The sequence below is a fragment of the Lates calcarifer genome, linkage group LG20, assembly GCF_001640805.2.
Source record: "Lates calcarifer isolate ASB-BC8 linkage group LG20, TLL_Latcal_v3, whole genome shotgun sequence".
Lineage (NCBI taxonomy): Eukaryota > Metazoa > Chordata > Actinopteri > Centropomidae > Lates > Lates calcarifer.
Genome location: NC_066852.1, coordinates 20,417,433 through 20,444,974, shown reverse-complemented (window position 1 = coordinate 20,444,974; position 27,542 = coordinate 20,417,433). Strand labels below are relative to the sequence as shown.

The 27,542-nt window shown below is 40.3% G+C and overlaps 1 protein-coding gene across 1 annotated transcript in view; it reads left to right on the top strand.

Annotated features, from left to right (window-relative positions):
- The window catches only part of pds5b (PDS5 cohesin associated factor B), a 28,265-nt gene extending 1,501 nt beyond the window's left edge, over positions 1–26,764 (top strand). The window contains exons 2-35 of the mRNA XM_018691191.2: positions 5,106–5,233; positions 5,406–5,609; positions 6,136–6,222; positions 9,557–9,654; positions 10,566–10,692; positions 11,100–11,180; positions 11,957–12,097; positions 12,999–13,114; positions 13,635–13,729; positions 13,947–14,092; positions 14,662–14,813; positions 15,588–15,701; positions 16,143–16,224; positions 16,320–16,368; positions 16,591–16,730; positions 17,350–17,465; positions 17,572–17,677; positions 18,159–18,319; positions 18,537–18,660; positions 18,829–18,987; positions 19,167–19,235; positions 19,426–19,562; positions 19,810–19,933; positions 20,150–20,354; positions 21,066–21,180; positions 21,583–21,715; positions 21,850–21,969; positions 22,486–22,548; positions 22,666–22,811; positions 23,135–23,207; positions 24,216–24,631; positions 24,761–24,841; positions 25,682–25,778; positions 25,924–26,764. Of these exons, the coding sequence (XP_018546707.1) occupies positions 5,126–5,233; positions 5,406–5,609; positions 6,136–6,222; positions 9,557–9,654; positions 10,566–10,692; positions 11,100–11,180; positions 11,957–12,097; positions 12,999–13,114; positions 13,635–13,729; positions 13,947–14,092; positions 14,662–14,813; positions 15,588–15,701; positions 16,143–16,224; positions 16,320–16,368; positions 16,591–16,730; positions 17,350–17,465; positions 17,572–17,677; positions 18,159–18,319; positions 18,537–18,660; positions 18,829–18,987; positions 19,167–19,235; positions 19,426–19,562; positions 19,810–19,933; positions 20,150–20,354; positions 21,066–21,180; positions 21,583–21,715; positions 21,850–21,969; positions 22,486–22,548; positions 22,666–22,811; positions 23,135–23,207; positions 24,216–24,631; positions 24,761–24,841; positions 25,682–25,778; positions 25,924–25,956 (4,218 nt within the window). The 5' untranslated portion in view covers positions 5,106–5,125 and the 3' untranslated portion in view covers positions 25,957–26,764. The remainder of the gene's footprint in view (positions 1–5,105; positions 5,234–5,405; positions 5,610–6,135; positions 6,223–9,556; positions 9,655–10,565; positions 10,693–11,099; positions 11,181–11,956; positions 12,098–12,998; positions 13,115–13,634; positions 13,730–13,946; positions 14,093–14,661; positions 14,814–15,587; positions 15,702–16,142; positions 16,225–16,319; positions 16,369–16,590; positions 16,731–17,349; positions 17,466–17,571; positions 17,678–18,158; positions 18,320–18,536; positions 18,661–18,828; positions 18,988–19,166; positions 19,236–19,425; positions 19,563–19,809; positions 19,934–20,149; positions 20,355–21,065; positions 21,181–21,582; positions 21,716–21,849; positions 21,970–22,485; positions 22,549–22,665; positions 22,812–23,134; positions 23,208–24,215; positions 24,632–24,760; positions 24,842–25,681; positions 25,779–25,923) is intronic.
- The last annotated feature ends 778 nt before the right edge of the window (positions 26,765–27,542 follow it).

The following is a 27,542-nucleotide window of genomic DNA, read 5'->3' as shown; positions in this document are numbered from 1 at the left end:
TCCCAGATCTAATGCAGGCTGCAGCTCTACAACTTCACTGTTCCCAACTTAGAGGAAAACTGAGCAAAATTGGGTCTGGTTGAATTCTTGCTCTGCAAAGCCACAGTAGTAGTCTCTTGTTTTACTTCTCTGTGATGGTTTGTTTGTGTTGAATGGACAAATGCACCGCCTAATAACCTTTTAGACATGTGATTCAGCAGTGTTGTCTGTCTGTAGATGACATGTCATATGGCCTCTCTCAATGTGCGGCTTCTTTGGAGGTTTACTCCAACCTCGCTGTCTCATTCTCATGAGCTTTTGTGTTTTTTTTCATTTCCTCATTCATTGCTTCATTGTTATTTCTGGCTGGTCTTCACTTGCTCAGATTTGGCAGAGACAAATTCTGTTCAGTAAATTTTGTCTATTTCATTTTGTTTCATCTGGGGAAAACTAAACTCCTTGCCAGTGCTTCCCTTTCCAGTGGGTTTCCCTCTCTTAGTGTTAGTAGGAATGCCTATGTGGAGGTCGTTGAGTTCACCCTTAAGACCAGCTGGTGTCCAGTCCTCCCTCTTGTTTTCTGCCAGTCACACTCCCCTTGATCATCCACAGGGTTAAAACCAGGGATGTCTGTGTCAAGGTTCAGTTTAGGTTAGGAGAGCTGCTCTGAGTCTTCATATTTCTCCTGGCAGCTGTGTTAAAGGGCTAAAATGGGGAGAGCAGAAGCAGCAGACAGATAGAAAACCCTCAGTGGAGGGATGAAATGTGTTTGACAGTGATAAACCAGTAATGAGTTGAAAGTAGCCCATGTTCAAGAGGTTTAGTGTGGGGAAAAGCTTGACTGTGTGTGATTATTTACCACTGCTTCATATTCAAAGTGAAAATTTCCCTGGTGGATGGTACCCAGACAGACCCCCTAAGTCGAGAAATACTCCATTCTGATTGGCTACCAGGGCTCTCTGTGTCATTGTGGTAGATTGAGAGCGAGATGGACTCAAATTTGGCAGCAGCTGTAGGGTGGAACAGAAGGTCAGAATCAAGCAATTTGGCTGCCAGCCAGTGTCCAGTGTGTGTGTGTTTGGCCCCATCTTGTGTGTGTGTGTGTTTATGAAAGCTCAAGTACAGCTGCAGAAAATTGTTGGGTTGTGATTAAAAACTCAGTATTGCGGTCTGGCCTCCAAATCAAATCTTTCGTCAGACTGCAGACCTACTGACCCAGACTGCTTCATAATAATCAATTTTCCGTCAGTGATAAAAGCAATATAAATTATGAGATGTCCCAAACAAGACTGTAGGTGCAGGAGAGCAGTCGATTTGTCTATTCATTTAAAAGATTTAGTAACACTCTATATGCTTTGAAAAAAGAATTATAACCTTTTTTGATGAGTCCCCAGGGAAAGGTGGATTTTGTTGAGTGAGATATTGGAGCTGGTCACAAAACACTTGAAACACATGTTCCGCAGCCACAAATGCTGATGCATAACATATTTCAAATAAATTTGGTGCTTTACCGGTGAAAGCAGGGAAAGTACCAAACTTGTTGTGCCTGACAGACAAAGTGACAGAATTTACTTTGTGGCAAGTTGCTGCTTTTGCACTGTAGTTATATAAACTTCAGACAGATATCTGGGAAGGGCTGTGGATCAGTTTTTCTTAACCTTCCTCTATCTGTCATTCAGGATATGTCAGGCACCACTTCATAATTTTGACCATACCTGGAGAAACAATGCATTTCACTACTTTTTTGATTTTCTGTGACATTGCACCAAATGGCCTCTGTACGGCATTATACTGAAGTTATATTACAGGAGTCAAAATAAGATGACATATTTGTTACTGATTGAAATCAAAGAGGACTACATGAATTGCACATGCTTGCAAAGTAAGAAAAGCAGTGTTTTTAATTCAGATACCGGGCAACAGTGTTAAGATAGGATAACAGAGCTGAAACAATGAAGTAAAGCAATGTAGCGCTGCAATTTTCCAAGAAAACTGGATCTCTAAAGACTAATTAAATTAGGACAGAATCGGAGCTGCTTAACCATCTGGAAAGGGGAGAGGCAAGGTACACAAATATCTTTGTTAAAAAAAACCCACCCCAATAAAGCCCATAAAGTTGGAATTTCTCAGGATCTATTTTTAACTTTCAGTAGTGACCCAACAAAGCAATAAATGCATTTTAACACATTCTTTCCACACGTTCACCCACAAGGAAGCATCCAAATTCCTGATTGTAAACAACACATGCTCAAACTGTTTTTCAGTGTGCTACACCTTCATCAGCCTCTCAAAGACAAAAAAACCTTGCAAGCTCAGTTTGGAAGAGGTCGATGCTCAACACCTCAGCTGAACAATATCCTGTCTGAAATCGCTGCAGTCCATGTCACATTACGTTTGCTTAGTGTTAACATTTAACAATGTGGTTTCTGTATATGACTCACAAAAAATAAACCACTGTTTATTCAGCCCTTTGAGGCGTTTGTGGTGATTTTTTTTTTTTTATCTTACGGATAATGACAATTCAAACAAAGAAAACACAGTAATAATGTAGTCTTTGAAGTGTGAAATTGTCCATCAGTCTCCATCTCCAACGTGCTTTCGTCCGACCAACAGCCCAAAACCCAAAGATGTTCAGTTTACTGTCATATATATCAAATGAAAGCAGCAAATTCTCACATTTTAGAAATTGTGACTGATGAGCCTTTTTTCTTGAAAATGACTTATTACATGATTTATCATTTAATAAAGAAAATAAATGGTAGACTAAACCATGGTAATAATAATAATAATAGTAATAATAATAATTGTCGTTAGTTGCAGCCGCTTTTAAAATATTGATATATACATCTGAGAAAAAAACTCTCTGAGAGTATAAAGTCTTATAAATCAATCAATCAAGGACCACGTCGGTTCACTTTGAGATAGCACTGCTTGTCGTGTATTATGTCTGCAGTGAGTGACCGAATCAAATTATACTTTACAATTTGATTTCGCAATAAGAATGTACTCGTGATTTTAGCTCAGGATCCCCTTATTATTGTAAGCATCCAGACTTTGAAGACACATTGCCATGAATTTTGCCTGTTCAGAAGAAAACAGTGTATTGATTTGGATCCCTTGATGCAGCCACCTTCCACACTGCTGCTCCTCCTCACTAACGTGCTTGTGGTATACCCTGTTTACTGGTGGCACTTGTGGTGTGATGTAGTTGATAAAAATAAAAAGAAAACTTTTTGTGAGTTTTTCTCATAAATTTGTGACTTTGTCATCTTAAAGAATATCTGCAAAATTTCTGATTTTGAGTTTTTTCTTGGAATATTACCCCGTCACCCTAGCTCTGCAAGATTTTTTCCCTCACTGGTATTGGTCCTAATATGTCATCATAGCTTTGACTGAGGAGGTAGAGCTGGTTGTCACATTAATCAAAGGGCTGGTAGTTTGATCCCCAGGCCCTCCAGTTCACATGTCTATGGCTTTATTCAGACTGTAGGCAAATAAGATTTGTTTCTCAAATCATATCTTAAGGACTGTGCGCTGTTATTTGCAAATAATCAGATTGGATTTGTGTGTCCAGACATCATCAACTTACCTGCATCTGTTGCTGTAGTAACAACATTGGTGTCAGTGACTATGTAGCTACCATTGCTCTGGATTTGACGCCATTGCCTGTCACTTGGCGGGTGACACAAAAGACACATAAATTAACACATTAAGTGTGATCTGAGCAGAGCCTCCAGACAGAGATGCACGTGTAGAGATCCAATTGGAGTCGCATTTCAAACCTCTTCCAAAAGTGGTTTGGAGTCTGGAGTCTGAAAACACAAATCCTATGTTATCACTTGCAAATAACAGTGCAGTCTGTCGTAAAGATCTGATTTGAGAAACAAATCTGATTTGCCTACAGTCTGAACAAAGCCTTACTCACCAGAACTGTCCTAGTGGCTGTTTTCAAATAAACACAAAATTGAGTTTATCAGCGGGCCATAGCCTCCACAGCTGCTGCCAGACATATTTACATTATACAATAGGAGAAGCGAGGGAGCCTGGGTTATTGTCATTCGCACTCTGTATTACACTTGGAAATGAGCACCTGACTGCAATGACACAGATCCATGGACGCTGACTCTGTTCTGCTCTGCAGCACTCAGCTGAGCTGTGATGCGTTTGCTGGCCCCAGTGATTAATGTGTAATCAATGGGAAGGGATAAATGAAACTAGCATGAAAAGAGACAAAGACAGGCACTGATGGCTGAGGCAGTTTTTTAGATTGTTGTCTTCAAAATTGTCAGTCGCAAAATCAGGCTCCTTTCAACAAGCATATTTCCCTCTGTTATACTCAAAACTCATGCGACGAACCCCTGACTTCAAACCTCAATGGTAATAAATGAATTGCTGTATTAAATCATTTTAGATATTTTATGAACCCCCACTATTAACTATCAAATAATGTTGTTTTTTTTTAATATTACACTCCAGTTTACCATGCAAGCTCTTGTATATTCATGAACTATGAGTCAGACCTAAGGGGATGTAGGTAGGATGTAGGAGGAAAAATGAAGTCATATTCCTGGGTGGACATAATCATGCTTTTTTAAATATCTTTAATGGACAAAAACATTGACATTAAGGTGAGAAAGGTCAGTTCAGTAGCTGTTGCCAAAGAGAAATGTAAAGTTCAGTTCAGTACTTATCTGTCCATGAGCAGTGCACTAAATTAAAAGTCAAACCACATTTTGCATCATGTGAATGCCCCACACATGAATTGGGTGTAATCCTTGACAAGCTAGTGGCTGCAGTAATGAAATGTGGAACATAATGATAGCAGCAGCTTGCAGTGAAAAGTCAGCCTGCTCTCTGAACACAGCAATTTCATCCTAGATTCAGCTTGTAGAAAGCTATTACTGTGCCGTGAATACCTTGCTGAATATTTCAGATGTCGCTCTATTGCAGAGTTCTTTTGAAGTATTAAAAAGATTTTCCCTGGGTTCCAAATAGTTAAGAATGTGCTTTTTCTTGCTTCTTTGGTTGTGGTTCAGCAAATCTTTAAGGTTTTAGGCTTTTAGTTCCGGCCTCTGTTCTATCTCACCTTCTTTCTTGCTCTCAGGTAACATTATTCTCTCTGTCCTCAGGCAGTGAAGAGCTAAAGAGGATGGCTCACTCTAAAGCTCGAGCCACAGACGGGAAGGTGACCTACCCCCCGGGGGTCAAGGAGATCTCAGACAAAATCTCCAAAGAGGAAATGGTCCGCAGGCTCAAGGTCAGTGCCTCTCTCCTATTGAAAGAATTGTTGTTGAAAATAAGATTTTTGTCAGAACAAACTGAATGTGATAGAGGGATTTTAAACCTCACTGTCCTACACTGAGTTGGATGAGCAGACTGACATCTGGTACCTGCTCTCCCCCATTCACTATCCCTCACCCCTCTTCCAGATGGTTGTGAAGACATTCATGGACATGGACCAGGACTCTGAGGAAGAGAAAGAGCTGTACCTGAATCTAGCCCTCCACCTGGCCTCAGACTTCTTCCTCAAACACCCGGACAAGGACGTGCGTCTGCTGGTGGCGTGCTGTCTAGCGGACATATTCAGGATTTATGCCCCGGAGGCGCCCTACACCTCTCCCGATAAACTCAAGGTACAGTGAAGAGGATTATGCTGCAGCACATGAAACTAAATACTGCAAAATTACATCACTCCACTCCAACAGAATTGCTCACTGTTTTAATTACATAACCCTGTAACATCTTTTTCTGGAGTATAGACTTAACACTAACTGACAAATTGGTTTTTTTATTTGTTTGTTTGTTTTATTTGCCAACTTTTGTGAAAGTTGGCCTGAAAGTTGTGTACCATTTGGCTGGACACTTGACATGACTCACACCTTTTTTATAGAGCTTCTAAACACAAGCTGTCTGTTAGACAGCATTAAGTTACAAGTCCTATGTACATAATTGCTTCTTTTGCTATGTTCAGCTTTGAAAGTTTTAGTGTTTGTCTGTATAGAAAGGTATCTCTTGCCATACTTGTCCTGTAGCTATAACAATTGTAGAGGTTTTAACTTTGTTGTGCCGCCCTAATCACACCCTGAGTTTGGGCAGTTAACTGTAATTGTGTGTGTGTTTGTGGATCGTTCATTGTGTGTGTTTCTTTCTTGTTTCCAGGACATTTTCATGTTCATCACCAGACAGCTGAAAGGACTGGAGGATACCAAAAGCGCTCAGTTCAACAGATACTTCTACCTGCTTGAGGTGTGTGATCGTGTGTTTATGGATCAGTGCTAGGACTGAATCTGCTTATTGAGTCTGATTCTTTTATAATCCCTCATCTAATCTGCCAAGTATCTGCAGTTATAAGTGAGTAAAACTCAAAAGATGTCTAATCACCTTTTCTGGCTGAGAAGGAAGAAACTTTTTAGGGTGGCAGCCTAATTAATGCTCACAACCTGTGGCTACAAAGTGAAAATGATATTCATAGCGGAAGGTTTTGAAGTGTTGATTAAATTTTTCTGACAAACTGAAATAACAGCTTTAGCCTTTTTTGGCAGTTGCATTTTTTACCAGTGAAAGTGGAGGTTCTGATTCAGCACTATTAAGATGATGAGCTTAAAATATTGATATGACATTCATAAAAGTTTAATTGAGAAATTTTCCTGAAAATGCTGTGATCTGATCAGATTTCACTAGAGAAGAGAGCCCCAAAAACACACACTGTTGCAGAGGATGTTACAGGGTAGTGTGATGTTTCCCTCAGAACAATCCTTGGCTGAATACACATGCCAGCTTGCAGAGATCACATTAAGTTTCATTTAAGTTATTACAGAATTAGCAGTAATTAGTGACAGCTAACACAGTCTGCCACTGGTAATACTGCTATTATGCTCAGTGAAACGGTCAGTGCTGAAAAGCCTAAAATGAGAAGCCTCCTCTCCCCTTCTTTTCTCATTGCTAATAAAAAGAACGTTAAGAGATAAAAGGTCCAGTAAGAGATTTGTTAGTGTTAGACCTTTACAGATCTGGGTATTTTGCCAGCTGGGAACTGACTGTTGGAACCCAGCCTCAATCAGTTTGCTGAAGTTATATGTACAGTGACACTTCCCCATCCTGAGTAATGGTTCATTTATAATGATTCAGACTGTCTTGTACTTAAAATTTCATGTTTGCAGAGGAACTTTGGGAAAAAAACACTATTTCTGTCAAGCTGATTGATTGTAACACTGATTTAAAATTGTCTTCCTCTTGTTACTTGAATGTTTGAGCTTCACTGTGTAGAATTATATAGTTAGCTCCCTCTTTAAATCTGATATTAGAACATATACATAGGAGCAAGATTTTGTGACATTACAGTTGGTTTGGAAGCCAGCTGTGGTCCAATATACAACTTACCCAGGTGTGATGTGGAAACTAAGCCCTCAGCACACATACAGTTACAATGAACCTTTCAGTTAAGTAGGAGTTGTACTTTTGTTACACGTACAAACAGTAAGTAACAGTGTTTGCGTATTCATAGACTGAAAATAAGGGTGGAGAAAAAATACATATGCGCTAAAGTTGAACTATTACTGCAAGAAGAGTAATGTTCTGTCTTAAAACATGTCTGTAGGGGATTTTTAAGCAAGAGCCTATGGTAAACCTGAAACTTTAGAAGTTTCAGGAGAAGTTCTAAGGTAACCTAGGCCAGACTTATCTACACCAATTTTAAGAAACTGAATTTCCTGAAACATAAGCTTGGCTTAACTTTTAATGTTGAGAAATACCACAGTGGGTTAAGCCACTTGGTTTTGGTGTGGGTGCAATTTTTAAGAGGTTTGGCATTTAAATTTCTCTACTTTTTACTGTCTATACAAATTCCCACTTGCACAGTACACTTAAACTATTGATGAAAATGTTGACCGTCTTAAATAATGTTTTTCCCCCTGTATTGGAAATAATCCACTGTATAACAGTTAGGAAAGAGAAGTCAGTTTTTTGTACTTTTTTTGCTGGTGGGCTGATATTTTATTTAATAGTTTATAAATGGCAGCATGGATACTTACTCACAAGGCTAATATGAACTACTTAAACTGTGCAGGACTTCAGCTGGTGTATGGCATGTTGACCTAATGGCTCATTCTTTGCATGTAAGGATTGTCTGTTGTTTCATTTTATCACTGTGAATTTGATTTTTTCATAGTATTTGACCTCTGCCTATTCAAGATCTTATGTAACCATATTTATTTAAATAAATAATGTGGAAGGCAAGCGTAGAGGCACAGAGGAGGAAGCGGTGGTGACGGAATGACATGCACTCTCTCTCTCGCTGTGCAGCTGAAGCTTATAGGAAACATGTTTATATCTGCAGCGATCTGACAGTTTTGTTTTTCATCTCTGTCAAGCTGCTGCAGACCCTCCTCTGAACTCCTTTCTAAGTCAAAACAGATCATAAAAAATGTTGTATGCTTTCATACAATATTAGCCTCAATCTCTCAATGTTTTTAGGATTTCTTAATATATTATGGCTGATAATTGCCATTAATGGTAGGATGTGTTTTTCAGTCATTTTGCTTGTTTGTCTCAGTTTGCTTGAATGAATCAAGTACTATTGATTCATTTATGAGAATTTCCACCAAGAAGCTATTTCCTGATGAAATCAAAGGGCAAGTTTAGTCTAATTGGAACTAAATATCTTTTGTTTGCAAGTCAGTTAATAAGATTGTGATTAAAAAGGCCAGTGTTATTAACAGGGCATAATTGGACAATAGGAAGCAATTATGAGATTGAAGAAATCTTACTTGCAATTTTAATGATGTTAATTGCTTTACAGGCCAAATTATTAACTACAGTAGGCATGAAGTGGAAGGGGCATATAAAAATGGAATAGAAATGTCAACTAATCTCACATAAAGCCAGGCAAACAGTTTGACATCTGTCTGAAAACAGACGTAATGAAGGCAAACAGAGCTTGTTAGCTCTGGTTCATTTAAAGTGGCTATAATAACAATGAATCAATTGACTGTGAAATGTGAGAGGCGTCGCTCATAGTGATGAACCAAATCCGTGGCTCCCCTCAGCTTTGAAGTGAGTTTCAGCTCATTGTTTATGTGTCCGACCTGCACCTTTTATTGTTTTGGTTCAGTCTCAGTGCTCTCATTGCGCTGTTCTTGCTGCAGCAGGCAGCTGTTTTCACCAAAAAAGCTCTTAAAAACCTACTGTACATTATCTGTCAGCACTAAACAGCAGACGGACAAAGTTGGCGACTAGCTGGTGAACATATTGGAGTGTGTAGCAGCTAAAAAGCCAGACATTTCCCTCAGGAGTCGGTAGAGACCAAAAACAAAGCTAGAAAATGAACTCTGAATGGTAGTGTTTCAACAACTGTTTGCTAACAAGTTCCCCATACCAGTTTATGAAAAAAAATCAGTAATTGCATGTTTAAATATGAATGAGTTTGATTTCATTTTTGGAAAATTGTTATTGAAAGTCAAACACTAAGCAAACATGGCTGTCCTTCACTCCCCTTACCACACTCTTCTCTCACCTTCCTAGTTTGCATCTGCATTGTAAATTGCGTTGTCACTAACGTCCTGCCTCCTCTCTCATTGTTCAGAACATAGCATGGGTGAAGTCCTACAATATTTGCTTTGAGCTTGAAGACAGCAATGAGATATTCACCCAGCTTTACAGAACACTCTTCCAGGTCATCAAGTAAGTTGTTTTATCAAAGCTCACCTCAGTGTGATTGTTAATATTTGTGTGTCCATATTCATCATGTTGTATTGTGTGGGCTCAGCTTATATTCTTCCACAGTCCCTTCTGTTTTTGGCTGCGGCAGACCATAATAACAGAAATGAGCCCTTGTAGCCATCTTTTAACACCACAGTCTGTCTCTGCTGCTACATCAGGAAACAGCACTGTAGCAGTCTGGTTGTTTCTCTTTGATTGCCCTCCCTCCTTTCCACTTTTTCCCCGTAACCCCCCCCCCAATTTCACTCTGCTCAACACAACCTTGAGGGCTGAATTCTGCAGTACAGAAGTTGGCTCTTTGCCACTGGAACAAAATTGTGGTGGTGATGGTGGTGTGTGTGTCTGTCTGTCAAGGTTGTGCCAACACAATGCTCTTTTATATAGGAAGAATCTAAAAAGCTCTGCCTCCCATTGGAAATGTTTGCAGTGAGTGAGAAGGTGTAGGGGAATGCAGCCCTCGTGCTTGTGTGTCTGTGTGCAAGTGACACATTCAGTGAATAGGAGGTAATGAGACTAGTAATGCCTGGCAGCATTGAGAACAGCAGTTGCTGAGATACAAATCTAGGTAATAAGCTTTACCTCCCACTGTAATGCAGATCATTATGAGAGAGTACACCCACCCTGTGTGTGTTCAGCGCATCACAGTCTTGTGGACAATTTATGAGCGGCCAGTTTGCTTTGAATCACAAAACGCCTCTTGCCAGTATATCTCGGCCTTGGTGCGTGCATTAGAGAGTCTTCACCCAGAATGGAAGAAATATCTAGCAATATTTGTATCAACGGAACCTGTGTTGAATAATGCATTTTAAATCCTGCCAGGATGCCTTTGCTGACCTTTGACCCTTCTTGCTTTGTTTCCCATTTCCCTTTAGCAATGGCCACAACCAGAAGGTGCACATGCATATGGTGGACCTGATGAGCTCCATCATCTGTGAGGGAGACACTGTATCACAGGAGCTGTTGGACACGGTGTTGGTCAACCTGGTGCCAGCACACAAGGTATGTTGCACAACGTGTGGATACACGTGCACTCGTCAGGCGCGATCATACAAAAAAGAAAACACAATTATTTACACATGCACACACAGTCCTACCATGACTATAGAAATGGCTCATTAAGGTGATGACCTGAAGTGGGTTGATATCATCAGTAGACTGAAGCCAATATCATTTTCCATACCCTGTAATTCAATGAGACCCCTGCAGGTGAGAAGAGGTAAAGCAGCTTTTGCACAAACATCTGTGTTTGCTACAATAACTCCTAATGGGATTCTTCTGGGTGTAAAGGGACAAATGATGGACTACACCCTTATTTTTCACATTATGTGTAGTTTTTGTCACCCATGCATCTGTCTGAACATGTTCTCTGACCTGTTTATTCACCATTTGTTTTTGTGTCTGTCTAGAATTTGAATAAACAAGCTTATGACCTGGCTAAAGCTCTGCTGAAGAGGACTGCTCAGGCTATTGAACCATACATCACCAATGTAAGATTAAATTTCAGACTCACCGTTGTTCACTTTACGTCTTTATGCTTTTCTTTCTACAGCTAGATGGAGATTTTTTCTGCATTTAACATTAAATTGATCCCTCACAGTTTTGTACATTCTGTAATAGTCATAAAAGTCAGAAATGATACTTTTCACAGCTGCAACAGTTACTGGTGAAATGGTGCATGCTGTAGCCTCAGAGTGTGTCTCATATATCCTAATGGGAAAAGCACGATACTGTCACTGCCAGAGTATTTGAACCAAGGCCAGCCATGCTTGAAATGTCTTGGCACTGCAAGAGGCTCATATCTGAGCAAATGATGAAGCTAAGTAACGCGATGGACATTAAAATTAGCTGTTGAACATAAAACATTTGATGCATCCAAATATTTATGCTCAGGCTCATATCGTATACATGCAACTTCAGGGTCGTAAATTCAGATTTTATTGAGGCTGTATAGCAGGCTTTGAGATTGTCCCACAGTTGGGGGACCCAGGTTCAGGTTCAACAGAGGTGTGCTTGAGTAAAACACTGAATGCTCGCCACTTCCAAAGATGCCATTCTGTACTTGACCCTTGACCTCACCATGGATGAGATCTACAACCATCTCTAAATCTGTTTCATGCAGAGACATTTGCAAGTCCTCAAGAATGCAATTAAAAAGGAGCCATGTAGCAGAAATGTCACAGTTTAAGTTGCAAGACTATGTGAGATCTCTTTCTGTACGTGTTATCAGTAACTGTTATTCCTCCCTCTTGGTCTTCTTTATCAGTTCTTCAACCAGGTGCTGATGCTGGGAAAGACCTCAGTCAGTGATCTGTCTGAACACGTTTTTGACCTCATCTTGGAGCTTTATAACATCGACAGCCACCTGCTGCTCTCTGTGCTGCCACAGCTGGAGTTTAAACTCAAGGTACTGAAAAACTTTCTCTCAGTTAAACATCGAAGCCAAACTGCTTTGTGGATTTTTGCTCGGATGATCTTTATAGCTTGTTGCTCCCTTGCTGAGTGTGCGTAAATGGAGCCTGTAGCGTTTTACAATTGTCACATCATGTTGTCAGTAACGAGTGACACACCTTACTGCACTTTATCAGGACATTTGCCAGATAAATGACATTTTATTATTATATTTTGTTGTAATATTAATAGCAGTTAAAAAAAAATTGAGGCAGCAGCAGCGATGCTTGTGTTAATATCAGTATTATGAGTTTATCCACACACCAAACTAAAAACCCACAGAACTGCACATTTTCTCTGTGCACGTTTGTTGATTCATATTAGAAAGATAAAGCAGCCAGCCAGCCAGTCAGCATAATGTTGCCTCTGCAGTGTCTCATAAAGGCATCCTGCTGATGGATAACGCTCATTAACTGTTCAGAGGGAGTGTAGATCACTGCTGTCTCCTTAAAATAATAGCTGCGATAAAATCTCTCCCCCACAGACTACACACACTCTCTGTCTCTCATGCTTGCTCATTCTTTCTCTCACCCTCGCTCTTTTCGTCGTTATCTCCCCTCACTCTTTTTCTCTCCCTTCTCTTCCTACTGTTTTCCTTCGTTTCATCCTCATTCCTTCCATCCTCCTGACTCTTGTCCTCCTTTGTCTTTACTTTTCATTGTCTCTGCTGTTTTCCTTCTCTTCATGACTCGTTCTAAAAAAAGATTGATACCGAAGAAACTGCTGCCTTTGTGTGTTATTAAAACTGTAATATAAGATAATGTAAATGACTTGGTGCGTCTGTCCAATGGACACAGTCAAATTCTGCACATCATTTCTCTCTCTCTCTGTCTCTCTCCTTCCCTCTGTCTCTGCAGAGTAATGATAATGATGAGAGGCTGCAGGTGGTGAAGCTGCTGGCTAAGATGTTTGGAGCCAAGGACTCTGAGTTGGCTGCGCAGAACAAACCACTCTGGCAGTGTTACCTGGGCAGGTGTGTTTCAGTGGCTATGGCACCCACAGATCCTTGAAAAAATCCTTTGTTTGATTCTTAAAGAGGGATGAAAATGTGTCTGAACATGCAGTAATTGTTTCTTGTTGGTGGTGGTTCACTCTTTCATCATACAAGACAGGGTTATATTGTTGTTGTTGTTGCTGTCATTAAACACAGTGTTTGTTGTAGTCGCACATCATAAGCACATTTGCTTTGCTTAATTAATTATTTCTCCCTCATAGTCTCTAACAGTCAATTCCCTTGTCTTTAATTTGTCAAGCACACAAACGTCTTTGTACTTTGAGAAATGATTTTTGCTATATTTACTTTGGAATAGGCTTGGTTTGTGACATTGTCACTTGCTGATTTTGTTTCTTTACAAGTCTTAAATTTGGCCTCTCGAGAGGCAGTATGTGCAGCACATATTTACGTCTGGTTATTTATGTTTAGCCTTGATGATTGCGTGTGTATGTCACCTTGTAGAGCTGTTGACGGTGATGTTCATTTCTTTTCCCAAAAGGTTTAATGACATCCATGTGCCTATCAGACTGGAGTGTGTTAAGTTCGCCAGTCACTGTCTCATGAATCACCCAGACCTGGCCAAAGACCTCACAGGTAAACCAGCTGAAATTAAATGACTTCTATAGATAAGAGGAAAACCTGCTCTTGTGTGACCAGAAGTTAATCAACATAAAGTCCATTACAGTCACTGCAGAGAATCTATGAGTGTGTAGCTTAGATGAAATGAGAAGCAGTTGCCAGGTATTTTCTCTGTGTTAGAGGTGGCTGTTTCTCTCACATCCCACTCATTTGTTCCTGTTTTCTCTCCCAGAATATTTGAGGGTCAGATCACATGACCCAGAGGAGGCCATCCGCCATGATGTCATTGTCTCTATAGTAACGGCTGCCAAGAAAGACTTGTCTCTTGTCAATGATGCATTGCTTAATTTTGTAAAGGAGAGGACCTTGGACAAGAGAGTAAGTGGGCAAATTTTGAGTATATTTTGTGTCCATATGTTGTCATACAGATTTTAAGAGTGTTGTTTGTAGGCCTGGGCCATATGGCAAGAAATATCAAAAGTTGATATTTCCATGCCGCCAGTTTGTTGTTTCCTTGTTATCCACGATAGGTTTTGATGTTAAAGGGTCGCTGTTGCTTCCTTTGCTGACACATCCTTTGAGGGAGTTCTGGTCTGTTTCATCTAACTGTCCAACTTTTGATACCAAAACAATAGCATGTGGTGTGTTTAGCTAACTTAGCCAACCCTGCTGTGCTTATCTGGGAAGGATTGCTGTTCGTTCCTAAAGGACTGCCACATGTTTGCCAAGAAAAAGCTCTGTTGCTGTGATGTGATTAGTTTTTAGTACATTGTCGAGCAGTATAGCTTATTGATGTTTATATTGTTTCTATCGCCCAGCCCTAGCTGGATGACAGTTTTCTCTTGGGGGCTACAGCCACTCTAGCATCTCATAAAGGTCTGATTAAAATAATTGTCATAACTGACAGTTTCTCTATCCTTTTATCTTTACCTGTCCTCCTTCATCAGTGGCGTGTACGTAAGGAAGCCATGATGGGGCTGGCATCGATTTACAGGAAGTACTCGCTGCAGGGAGAGGGAGGCAGAGAGGCTTCTAAACAGATTTCATGGATCAAAGACAAACTTCTCCATATCTACTACCAGAACAGCATTGATGACAGGTTTGTTTGCATGTGCTCTGTCTGTCATATTAAAAATGTAGGACAATCAAAGCACCCTCATGAATTTCAATAAAGTGTTTAATACCTAGGGGTAAGTGTTTAAAAGGTAGAGCATTTAAATCTGTATCCTAAAAGATGCTGATGAGACTCTCAGGAACGAGATCCTAAAATATCACTTGACTCACTTTGAACTGGAAAATGTGGTGTGTTATTGTTTTTCCACCTACACATTGCACAACATAGAAGCCTGCAGTACCTCTCTGGGGTTTGTTGAAAGTCATTCTGTGAAATGTCAAGTAGATGAGCCATGGTGATGCAAAGTGGGCACCACTGCAAAAAAAAAAACAACCTTAAATGACAAAACAAGATATCCACAAAGCATGATAGTCTGACTGCAGAGTGTTTGAGGGTGTTGTTAAACTTTGAATCACTCTGCTGCAGGGGAGCTGCTCAGCTGCCAACAGGAAAAGTCTGTATTGTAACAGGCAGTTCCTGAGTGTGTGAATGTGTGTAACTGTATGATAGTAGAAGCAGGGCAGCAGTGAAATACTTGTGCATGCTCAGCAAATTCTCCCTTATAACTTCTGAAATTTGATTATCCAGAATTTAAGGCCATAAAGTGTCTAAAAATGTCCTTTTATTTGAGAGGTTTTCAAATGTGAGATTATTCCTGGGCCAATGAGAAATCATATCAGTATATTTCATTAGACAATCTCTGGTATATTTGGTTAGGGGCGATTATCTAATTCACGCCTAAATATTCTGTGGATGCAGATTGCTGGTGGAGCGTGTCTTTGCCCAGTACATGGTTCCTCACAACCTGGAAACCGCTGAGAGGATGAAGTGTCTTTATTACCTGTATGCCACCCTGGACACAAATGCTGTCAAGTAAGTTTTTCTCCTGTTTGTTTTGAAGATTGATTGTTTATTTGAGTGTCCTGAACCTCTGGTGCCCAACCTGTATGTGTTTGTAAGACATTTAATAATAACCTTGATGGCTACATCACAAATCATAATGTACACTTACAGTGTCCTCTGTCTCAGCTGCCAAGCATCTTTTATAAATCTCACCAAAATAGATCAGGGTCCTTCAGTTGGATCTTGTCAAACAAATATGTCCTTAAGTCAGTACACAGAAGTCAATAAAATACAAAATTAAACCACAACAACCCCATGATCATGATGCTCTTCCAGAACGACTTACTATTTGCCTATCTCAAGTAGAAATGTAAAGATTTGTCAAAGGAAGGTCTTTATTTACTTCTACTTCCATGCCTCCTCCACATTTATCTTTCCAACCTTTGTCCCCTCCTCGTCTGTGGCTCTCAGAGCTCTGAATGAGATGTGGAAGTGCCAGAATCTACTGAGGCACCATGTCAAAGACCTGCTGGACTTGATCAAAAAACCCAAGGTAACTGACCAAAGCACACCACATAAACTTCCAAAGCCAGTTAATATACCCTCTCCTCAGGTTTCTAAAGTTGTTGTTGATGTTTTTTGTTCTAGTCGGAAGCATCCAGCAAAGCCGTATTTGCCAAGGTCATGGTGATCACAAGTAAGTGATCTCACACACACAAAATGAGTTCAACAAGTTGCTTTTGTTTCAGAATACTTGTATCCAGTGGTTTCAATTACTCAATTACTAATTGCCTACTTAGCATAGTTTATGTAGGAAAGAATTAATAAAATTTCTAATGAAATGCCTGAAACGTGATGACCCCTCCACCATTTCAAATCTATTCCATGTAGACATCAGCTTTTAATTCTGTGTCTGCAGGGAACCTGCCAGACCCGGGCAAGGCCCAGGACTTTGTGAAAAAGCTGGCTCAGGTCCTGGATGATGACGAGCGAATCAGAGATCAGTTGGAAACCTTAGTCAGTCCCACCTGCTCCTGCAAGCAAGCTGAAGTCTGTGTGGTGAGTACTGACGTTTCTGTTTGAGATCACAGTGTAGTGCCCTGTAATTTAAATGCTGTCATCCCTCCACTAACTTTGTTTGTTTGAAGTGTAATTCACACCTTTAAAGTTTTAGAAGCTTGAACTTTGTCTGAATCATTAATGGTTTCAGTATCAAATGGACATATTGTACTTAAGCACTAGTATTGGATAGCTCTAAACTTCCTTTTAATGTTTCTTTATTGTAGCTCTGTTTTCATTTTCAGTGTTGAGCATTAAATGAGTATTTTGAGTTACAGGGTTGTCTTATAGATAATGTCTTTATAGTTTCATTGTTCAAAAATCAGTGTGGCAAATCAATTTTGCAGCACATTTCACTTCTCCATTGTCCTTCTCTTAGCTCTGTGTTTTCCTAACACTCACTTTTTTGTAGCACAGTAGCATTTTAGGTAGCGTAGGGGTAAAGTATCACTTTAAGTGGTTATAGTTCTACTGTATTAATAAAGCCCAGAGTACAAAAACTGACAATCCTTCAGTAAGATGAAGGGATTGTCAGTTTTTCTGCATTTCAGGGTGATTATTTTTCGCATTTTGTCCTTTCTTTATTTATTTTTTCATTATTTGTTTGTCACCCCTTCAGCGAGACATCACTAAAAAGCTTGGCAGCCCAAAACAGCCCAGCAATCCATTCCTGGAAATGGTCAAGTTCCTGCTGGAGAGGATTGCTCCTGTACACATCGACACAGAGTCCATCAGGTAGTCAATATATTAATACAAAGACTACAGATGTCAGCGATGTTTGAATCAGTTGTCCAGTATTTGACCTTTTTGTCTCTCTTTTATCTCTTCTGTCATCCATCAGTGCTTTGATAAAACAGGTGAACAAATCTATAGATGGAACAGCAGATGATGAGGAGGAGGGCGTTCCCACTGAGGAGGCCATCAGAGCAGGACTGGAACTACTGAAGGTAAGAAAAACCACTGAAAAATGACAGCTGTATTCCACTCTGTATCCATCTACAAATTGTGATGATGGATACTGGGGTTGTAAGTCATTTCATTATCTCATGTCGGTACTCCATTTAACAACATAGTCTATCACTTCTGCTGCTGGGGTGTCAGTGTGAATTGCAGCCTAAATATATTATTCTGTGCTGTTCGTGTTGAGTGAAATGATTACTGAATGACAAACAGGAAATTAATTGAACATTCAGTGATGGATAATGCCCCTCCTGCAGTTTTGCCCCATAGATGGGGCTGGCAGCAGCAGTCATGCTAACACATTTGTCACATTAATAATGATGGCATGAAGACTTAGCACATCTTTCCAGTGACTTTATGTTTAGCTGCTTTTTAAGATGATTCAATAATAAGTATATCAATAAGTGTTGTATGTTATTTATCGGATGTTGTCTAGCTGTTTGACCTTTTGTTGTTCATTCCACACAGGTGCTGTCGTTCACACATCCGGTGTCGTTCCACTCTGCAGAGACATTCGAGTCTCTGCTGGGATGCCTGAAGATGGATGATGAGAAGGTGGCAGAGGCTGCGCTGCAGATCTTCAAGAACACGGGCAGCAAGATGGAAGAGAGTTTCCCTCACATCAAATCGTACGTTTCACTGTCTGATTGTTTGTCTGATTGTTTTCGTTCTCCAGCTTACAGCAGGATGTGTGCAGTCCCACTCAAGTATTCAGTCATACACGTGAATCACTGTGCTTCTTCGTATATCTGACTGAAACACTTGCACAGAGCACACTGTACTTTCTGAGTTATGACCATACTTTCTGCTGGTTTGTAATTGTGTTCTCCTGCCTGCTCCCCCAAGTGTTTTACTGCCGGTACTGCAGGCCAAAGCAAAGAGAGGCCCCCCTCGTCAGGCCAAGTATGCCATCCACTGCATTAACGCCATGTTCAGCAACAGAGACACACACTTCGCCCAAATCTTTGAGGTGAGTTGGTCTCATCTTTTTGGCTTTATATTTTTTAACACATAGAAGAGACGATCCTGAGGTGAACTCCGTATTCACTTCATCTGCAGTTTATGAAGTATACCAGGAAAATAAACTAATGAAACACTGATGCAGTCAGTGAAATGCTACCTGTTTGTGTTTCTCCAGCCTCTGCATAAAGGCCTGGACCCTGCTAACCTGGAGCAGCTCATCACTCCTTTGACCACCCTGGGTCACCTGGCTCAACTGGCCCCAGAACAGTTTGCCGCGCCACTCAAATCTCTAGTCGCCAACTTCATTGTGAAGGATCTGCTCATGAATGACAGGGTACACACATCATCTATAGAAAACAAGTTCCTGTCTTATAATAATTATTTTGTGGTTATTGACATTGACTTTTTCTCCTGTTCAACCTGTTCATCACAGTTCTAGGATCAGAATTTTAGCTGTCTCTGTTCATATCATGTGAATTAAGGAGTTAACAGTATTATTTGTGATTTCTGTAGATCCCAGGCAAGAAGACAACCAAACTTTGGGTTCCTGATGATGAAGTGTCCCCAGAGACTCTGGCCAAGGTCAGTGGTGAACTCTTGTCTGATCTGAGCAGTAATTTCATAGTTTGAATTGTCAGTCATCATATAATCACAGTCTAGCATTATTCATTAATCTTAACAAGTAAATGAGAGGACAACCTATGTATATGAGTATTATAAATCCAGTGATGATCCAGAATTGATTTTTGACCTTCCACCCTCCTCTGTTCAGATCCAGGGCATAAAGCTGATGGTGAGGTGGTTACTTGGAGTGAAGAACAACCAGAGCAAATCGGGCAACTCCACCCTGAGGATGCTGACTGCTATTCTGCACAGTGATGGGGACCTAACCGAGCAGGGCAGGATGGGGTAAATGACAGAGCTTACTCTTCTTTAGTAGACAAACTTCAGGTCCTGTTTGTGTCCGTATCTCAAATGGCTCGGGGAAATTTTTGTCTTCATATTATATTCATATAATTTTCACTGAAGTGCCGGATTTTCGTGGGTATTGTGGACTCTGGGGGATGTTAGGCTTTAATCAGAAACACATTGTCAGATATCCAAAGAAAAATGTGTTTACTTTTGTCTCCTCTATTTCCTTCCCCTCATCCCCCAGTAAACCAGACATGTCAAGGCTGAGGCTGGCAGCAGCGTGCGCCCTGCTGAAGCTGGCACAGGAGCCCTGCTATCATGAAATAATCACGCTGGAGCAATATCAGCTCTGTGCTCTCGTCATCAATGTAAGAACCTCTGTGTATTATCGCTCCGTGCTGAACTTATGCTCGTCTCAGGGCTCTGCATCTTCTGGTTTTAATTTTACATTGTTTTGAAATAATGCATTACCATTGGGTATCATTTTTTGCCAGTTCTATTTCACCTCTAAACCATTTCATCATCTGCCTCCTCCTCAAAATCAATGTCACTGTTCTCTGTGCATCTTTCTCAATGCCCTGCAGGATGAGTGCTACCAGGTGCGGCAGTGTTTTTCCCAGAAGCTCCACCGTGGCCTGTGCCGCCTCCGTCTGCCTCTGGAGTACATGGCAGTGTTCGCGTTGTGTGCCAAGGACCCTGTTAAGGAGAGGAGGGCTCATGCTCGCCAGTGCCTGGTGAAAAACGTCAACATACGGCGAGAGTACCTCAAACAGCATGCAGCCATCAGTGGTAAAGAAACTGAAAAGAAATCTGAAAATTTTGGAATTTATTTGAAGATACTCTTTAAAATCAAAGCTGTCAGAGGATCTGTGGCATGACATATGTAACTTCTATGTATATTTATATGTATAGTATATACAGTACTGTGCTATGGTTTTAAGCAGTGAAGTGAGAATAATTTCAAAAATAATGCCATGACTCATGGCTTTTATTTATCATACAAAGTGCTGTAAACAGAAAAAACTAAATCAAATCAATATTTGGTGTGACAATCCTTTACCTTTTAAAATAGCACAATTCTTCTAGGTACACTTGCACATGGTTTTTCAAGGTACTTGGCAAGGAGGTGGCTCCAGCCATCTTGGAGAACTTGTTACAGTTCTTCTGTGGATTTAGTCTGTCTCAGTGTCTTCTGTCTCTTCATGTAATCCCAGACTAACTCCATGATGTAGAAGTCAGGGCTCTGTGGGGGCCAGACCATCTGTTGCAGGATTGTGTTGCAAGAATTTAAACATGTAAAGTGTCTACAGCTGTTGCACAGTACTGTATCTAAAACCAGAATATGTAAAGGTGGAGATAGTGATAGAGCAGCAAAGGGAAAATTAAAGTGAAATTGGTCAGGGGAAAATTTCATAAGTGCACCTTGGTGCATATGGCAGTAGTTGTCAGTGCTGTTGTGATGAGATAACGATGTAATATTTACCCTGTGTGCACCAACAGACAAGCTATTTTCTCTGCTGCCGGAGTATGTGGTGCCCTACACCATCCACCTGCTGGCACATGACCCAGACTACGTCAAAGTACAAGACATTGAGCAGCTCAAAGAAATTAAAGAGTAAGTAGCATATGGGAAAGCTGTTGCCTTGCTGAGAACACTGATGATAAAAGAATACTTTAAAAATGAGAAATGCACATTTCATAAAATGAAGGTATATGTAAAATGAACATTATTTTAGATCTTAGATTTATTGTAGATCAGTGTTAAAACCAGGTGTTTGCATAATGCAGTGATATTTGGGGGGACAAATAACACCAAGCACTGAGTATTATGTTTTTCCCCCATAGAAATTATTTGGTGCTTTTACGATTTTATTACTGCCATTACTCATAAATTGCATCTGCAGTACATAAAGAAATTTAAGGTCTACGGCCAAAAACTTAAAAGGAAGATGCTAAAAAGATTATGGCTACATTTCAAAGTCCTGTAAACTGATGTCAGACCTCCCCTCCTTTTCAGAGCTCTGTGGTTTGTTCTTGAGATTATCATGGCCAAGAATGAGAACAACAGCCACGCCTTCATCAGGAAAATGGTGGAAAATATCAAACAGACAAAAGATGCCCAGGCCCCCACCGATCCCAAAACCAATGAGGTACACCTTACATCTGTTAGTTCATGCCCAATGAGTGTTTATACATGTAATATATGGACATTATATATTCATTCACTCCTCTATCATCCTGAGTACCAACCCTGTGACCAGACTTCTGTGTCTACCTTGTACAGAAACTCTACACGGTGTGTGATGTAGCCATGCACATTATCATGTCAAAGAGCACCACCTACAGTCTGGAGTCCCCAAAAGATCCTGTGCTGCCTTCATGCTTCTTCACCAAACCGGACAAGGTTGGTGTTTGCAGCCCAAAGCATCTTAAAATCTTAAATATTTAATTTCCCGTAGAGCAGTTTCTTTTATGTTTTTTCTTTTCCTTGATGTATATTGATAGCAGTAGCTGAATTTTAAATGAGATATGCTGAACATTTTATTTTCTTTGAATTTAGAAATAAAGTCAAAGATCCATTATGCCTTTGAGTATTATATGTATGAATAAATTATGCATCTCTTTGAAAGATGCACATACAGAAGTGTTTTCTAATAAATAAACTTAGATGACTTGTATTTTCCTGGTTGTGGTAGCTGGTAGTACCTTGGTTTCTAGTGTCTACACTTTTGTGTAAACCTAGGCTTTTTTTAAAGAGGAATTATCAACATAGCAGCCACACATTGTGACTAATACCATTGTTTGGCAGGACCAAACAATCTCCTTATAATCCTCAGCTTGTGTTTGAGGTGGTTTTTGGTAATTGTTTTTGTTCTCTGTGTGCAAACAAGCTCTCTGACATAAAATTGCTCTCTCTCAGAATTTCAGCAACACAAAAAATTATCTCCCACCAGAGATGAAGGCATTCTTCACACCAGGAAAAGTAAGCTTAATCAAACCAATTTTTGAAAAAAAAAAGAGAAATTAATCATTTCTGTGTTTTTGTCGGCTGGAACACATCCAACTAAACTCTTTTCCTGTCTTGCTCCTCCCTCCCAAGCCCAAGTCGGCAAACGTTTTGGGTGCAGTAAACAAGCCTCTGTCGACGGCGGGGAAACAGCTCCAGAGCAAAGCTTCTCGGATGGAGACTGCCAGCAACGATGACTCCTCGTCCAACCCAGGTTCCCCACAACGCAGCAAGACCAGGTACAAAACATGTGATGCCCATCCACACCATGTGACGCTCCATGTTACAGGGTGGACCAGCAAACCCAAGTTCAAACCCTGATGTTAACAAACCTTTACCCTCTTCAGGTGTTAATATAGTTAATATGTTAAGGAGTTAATATAGTCCCAGGTGTTCAGGCGTTCTTATCTCTGAAACTACATAGAGAGTTGTTCGGTGATACATGCTCATACACCACACAGGAGACATAACAGACAGAACTGGCTTTTTTTATCTTGTCACCATTTGCACCTGGAGTCTGTGTTCATATATAAAATATTAATAATTACTGATTATGTTTCAGGCATGACAGCACAGAAATGGATCACAGTGAAAACGAGGACATCAGCCTAAAGAGAGCAGACAGCACTGACAAGGTATTAAAACCTCTTTATATACTGGTTGTTATCTATCTGTTAGCTCTGTTGGTTGTTATACCAGCAGACAAGACCATGACAAGAAAACAGTGTTTTCTTGTTCTCTTAAATTGCATTATAATTGAAAGTTATTTGTGTGCATTGATCCAAGTGAAAATTAACATCTGCGTGGTCATCATATTTGAATTACTAATGGGTTTCTCAGACTGCCTTGTGTGTAAATATCTTCTGAAGGCTCCAGCACTCATCCTGAAAATATTGCATTGAGTGAATTTGCTCTAAACTGTTGGGATATCTTGGAATCTCCCAGCAGTAATTATGTCAAAATTGTTCCTTGCCCCATTTGGAAAGATTATCGGGATTATTATTTTTATCATATTTGCATGACCCTATTTCTAGGGATTGAAACTTGATTTCCTTCTTATTACTGTAATTTAGTTTTGATAAGAGTACTCATGACACCAATAAGAGAAAAGGCAAACATAAAATGACTTGTATACAAACTGATCTTAATGGCAAACTTGGAGAAGTACTGAGCCGTTCCTGATTTGTTCTTTGGTGTGAATGTACAAATAAACATAAAAACACAATCTGAAATGACACGGTAGCTTAGGACAAGTAGAAACAGGCATGTTGCTGTGATCCAGTTAAGAGTTGCGAGTCATAAACCCTTGTGTCTCTGTGTTTTGATTCTGCTGTGCAAACACCAGCTGGATTTAAGTCAAGATAGGAGTTGCAAGTACACATTGTGTAAACTATCATTAATAACCGCCTCCAGACCTGCTGCATCACCTTTTGTCTGTGTTGTTCTGCAGTGTAGTTTGGCAGAAGCCCTCTACAAGTACTTTGCAACATGTTTCTCACATTTATTGAATTAAATGGTGGGTTTGATGCGGTTTATCTTTATGGCAAGCAGAGGGGTTCTGACCCCTTTATAAAAAATTATTCACACAGGCAGCAGCAGGAAGCGTGTCAGCCCCCATCAACCATTCATTCTCTCTTTTACAGGATATTGAAAAACCCCGCGGTCGCAAACGGGGTGTAACCTCTGGTGACGACCAGGACAGCAAGCCAAAGCGTGGACGCAAGAAGGCAGCAACCAACACGACCGCAGCGGCCGAGTCCGAGGACCAGTGGGACGAAGACAATCGGCCAGAGGACGAGCAGAACAGCCCACCGAAAAAAGGACGCCGGGGGCGGCCTCCGAAATCTGCCACTCCCAGTCAGGACACACCTTCCAAGGGGAAGAGGGGGCGAAAGAAGGCAGCTCCTCCACCGGAAGACGATGAGGAGGAGGAGGAGGAAGAGGAGAGGGGGGAGGAGGAAGCAGAGGATGACGATGAGGAGGATGACAGGAGCAGCGAAAATATGGAGGTGAAGCCCAAGGGAGGAAGGCAAGCCAGGGCACCACGGCGATCACAAGGGTAAGAAACAGCAAATGAAGTGCATACAGAGAAGTTGGATCAGCTTCACTGATGACGGTGGTGGTGATTTCTGTCAGCAAAATTCATTTTTGACTCTGGTATTGTTTGCACTTCGCCTTCATTCAACAGCTCAGAGTCAGCAGAGTCCACACCACAGAAGAGGAGAGGACGTCCACCCAAATCAGCTCAGCCACCTGCCAAGAAACCAGTGTAAGATGCTCAGTAGCTTTGTGATCTTTCAGGCTTTTTGCATAAACTCCAGCACACATGTCTACATCACAGTGAAGGTTTTGGAATACTGTGTGTGTGTCATGCAATTTACATTTTTGCTCATCTGCCACTGTCTGATAAAGTAATTGCAGTAGCATATGTTTTCTTGAGAAGAACTTCTTCTAATGAAATAGTGCTCAGAGAAAATAATCTTGGCACAAGGTCCACTTACTGGACTTATTCTCTGGATTTGAAAGCTCCATAAAATTTCTAGTCCCAAGATTATTTTCTCTAAGCACTATTTCATTAATTCAAACATAAGCCTTCAACATCAGTACATATTTTCCTTGCTCAAAATATATTTTTCATGTGCATCATATTCTCACAGTGGCTTTCCAGTCATATTGTCGCAGTGACAACACTACTTTTGGTCTAATAACTACAAGAAAATTAAGGGTATACTGTAGTTAATGGGTCTGTATGGTTTAGATGTCAGTTGATCATGTTTTAGAAGTTATGAATGTCTCATTTTGTGCAAATGTTGCCAGGTTTGCTATGAAATTGATCTCAAATATGTTGCCAAACCAGCAGAGAAATGTAGCTCTGTAATGGATGACACTGATTGATTTGGTTCATCATAATGTGCAACAGAATCTAGGTTACAAGTTTTAAAGCAGAATTGTATGTGTATTTGACTTGTGTGTGAATGCTTCTTAGCAGCATTTGGTACCAGGTGGGTGATGATGTGTTGTCATGTTTCTACATTTACTGATGTCTTCCTGTAACATGTTGAGGTATTGTGAATACTGATTCGGTGTGTGTCTCCTCTGTGGTATCCAGCCGTGGTGGGCGATCGAAGGCAGCTGCAGCTAAAGATGACTCTGAGGAAGAAGATGAGGAAGAGGAGGAGGAGCAGGAAGATGAGCCAACACCGAAGGTACCAGAAGAGTTACATGAATCATTTTTGGAAGTTGTGGATGTTAAACTAACTTAAATGATATAGAGGAGTTTATGAGCTCAGTTTCCTGCCCAGAGTTTTCAGGGGGGGTTTTTTTGTATTTTGATTTCTCTTTTCTTCCTAGGGTCGCAAGAAGGCAGCTGGGCGAAGAAGATGAGCTAAAAAAGAAAAAAAAAATGATGGAGGACAAAAGAAGACACCGTGTCTACTCTGAAATCGTGGAGGAATGACGTAGGAAAGAAAATATGGACATTGAACTTTTTAAACTTTTCATACGCCGATGCTCCCAACTGTTACACAGATTCACACACTTGCATATACCACATGCACACTACATCAGTACATCCGTATCATCAGCTGTGGTTTGTTGCATTGTGTCGCATTGTGATGATGTTCGCCACATTAAGTAGAAACGATTTTAACAGAAAACAACAAAAAAAAGATCACTCTCTTGTAAATAGTCTCTTATGTCTGTTTCATGTTCTGTTGTTGTGTTTGATACTGACTGGGGGGATGCTGTAAAGCCTTTACCCACTGATATTATTATTATTATTATTATTATTAAAGTGCTCCCATAAAGCAGTATTGCTTATCAATCTTCCCTCTGTGTCCCACTTTTAAAAACCTAAAGAGATTAACCATTATCTTTTTTTTTTTGTGACGTCAATTGTGTCATTTTACTTTAAAAGAAAACACGTTTTTGTTTACAGCTCTGTATATTAATACCTTTCTTTTTTTACCATGTATTGAAAAATTAAAAAAAAAAAAAAGTCAGAAACCTGTCCAAACGTAGAGTTGCCTCTGGAAAAGATTGTAGTGTGCGTCTCATTTTTAGGTTTGTACTTACTGGTAGACAGAGTCATGAGCAGCTGTGGTTGTAGTGTTTGTCACTGCTGATTAACTTGGCTTCACATCCACCCAGTCAGATCCTCCGTTGTATCAATATAATTCTCTATAAAACCTGACCTGCTCCATTTCTCTTTATTTCACTCTGAAGTCTTGGATGAAGCTGTGCACTCGTCCTCGTCAACATAATCACCTGGGGATTCCTTCAGGTGTATCACAAATGAGCAGGAAGACTGTGTCAAGGAGTGTCACAAAACCAGCTTGTTATCTAGAATTCAGCATTTCGAGTCCAGTGAGATTAGTTTTTCGCCTGTTTGTGCCAAAATATGCTCATTATTTTTTTTTTTAAAACCTCTATAATTAAGTCTGTTTTTGCCTTTATCCACCACCCACAATTTTTCCCAGCTCTGAGCAGCTTCTCCACTGCTCTTATGCATTAAATTGTGGGAACAGTATAAACCAACAGAACACTCATATCAAGCCTTTTTTGTATGCACACTGACTGTTTTGAGTATATTTTGTCACTTTTCAAGTGTGAATACATTACATAATCAAAACCAGCTTAGAGTTAATAGGTGGTATGGATTTTGGACGTACTGTATTTCATCTGTTAGATTAGACAGTAAAATAACTGGGAAGTGTCTGAGATTGACGCTAATTGATTTTGAAAGTAATTATCTTGAAATGTGCAAAGATAAGTTGCTAATCCATCAGCGTGTCCAAAAGCTACCACTGAACAAGAGCAATTAATATGACACATCTTTTATCTGTTGTCAGGCCTAAAAAAAAAGCAAAGGGACATGACAGCAGCCTCGCAGCCTACAAGAAGGAATTCAGTCATGCTATGAAGGTATTACTGTACACAACACAGCACACACTACATGTTTGATGTGGATG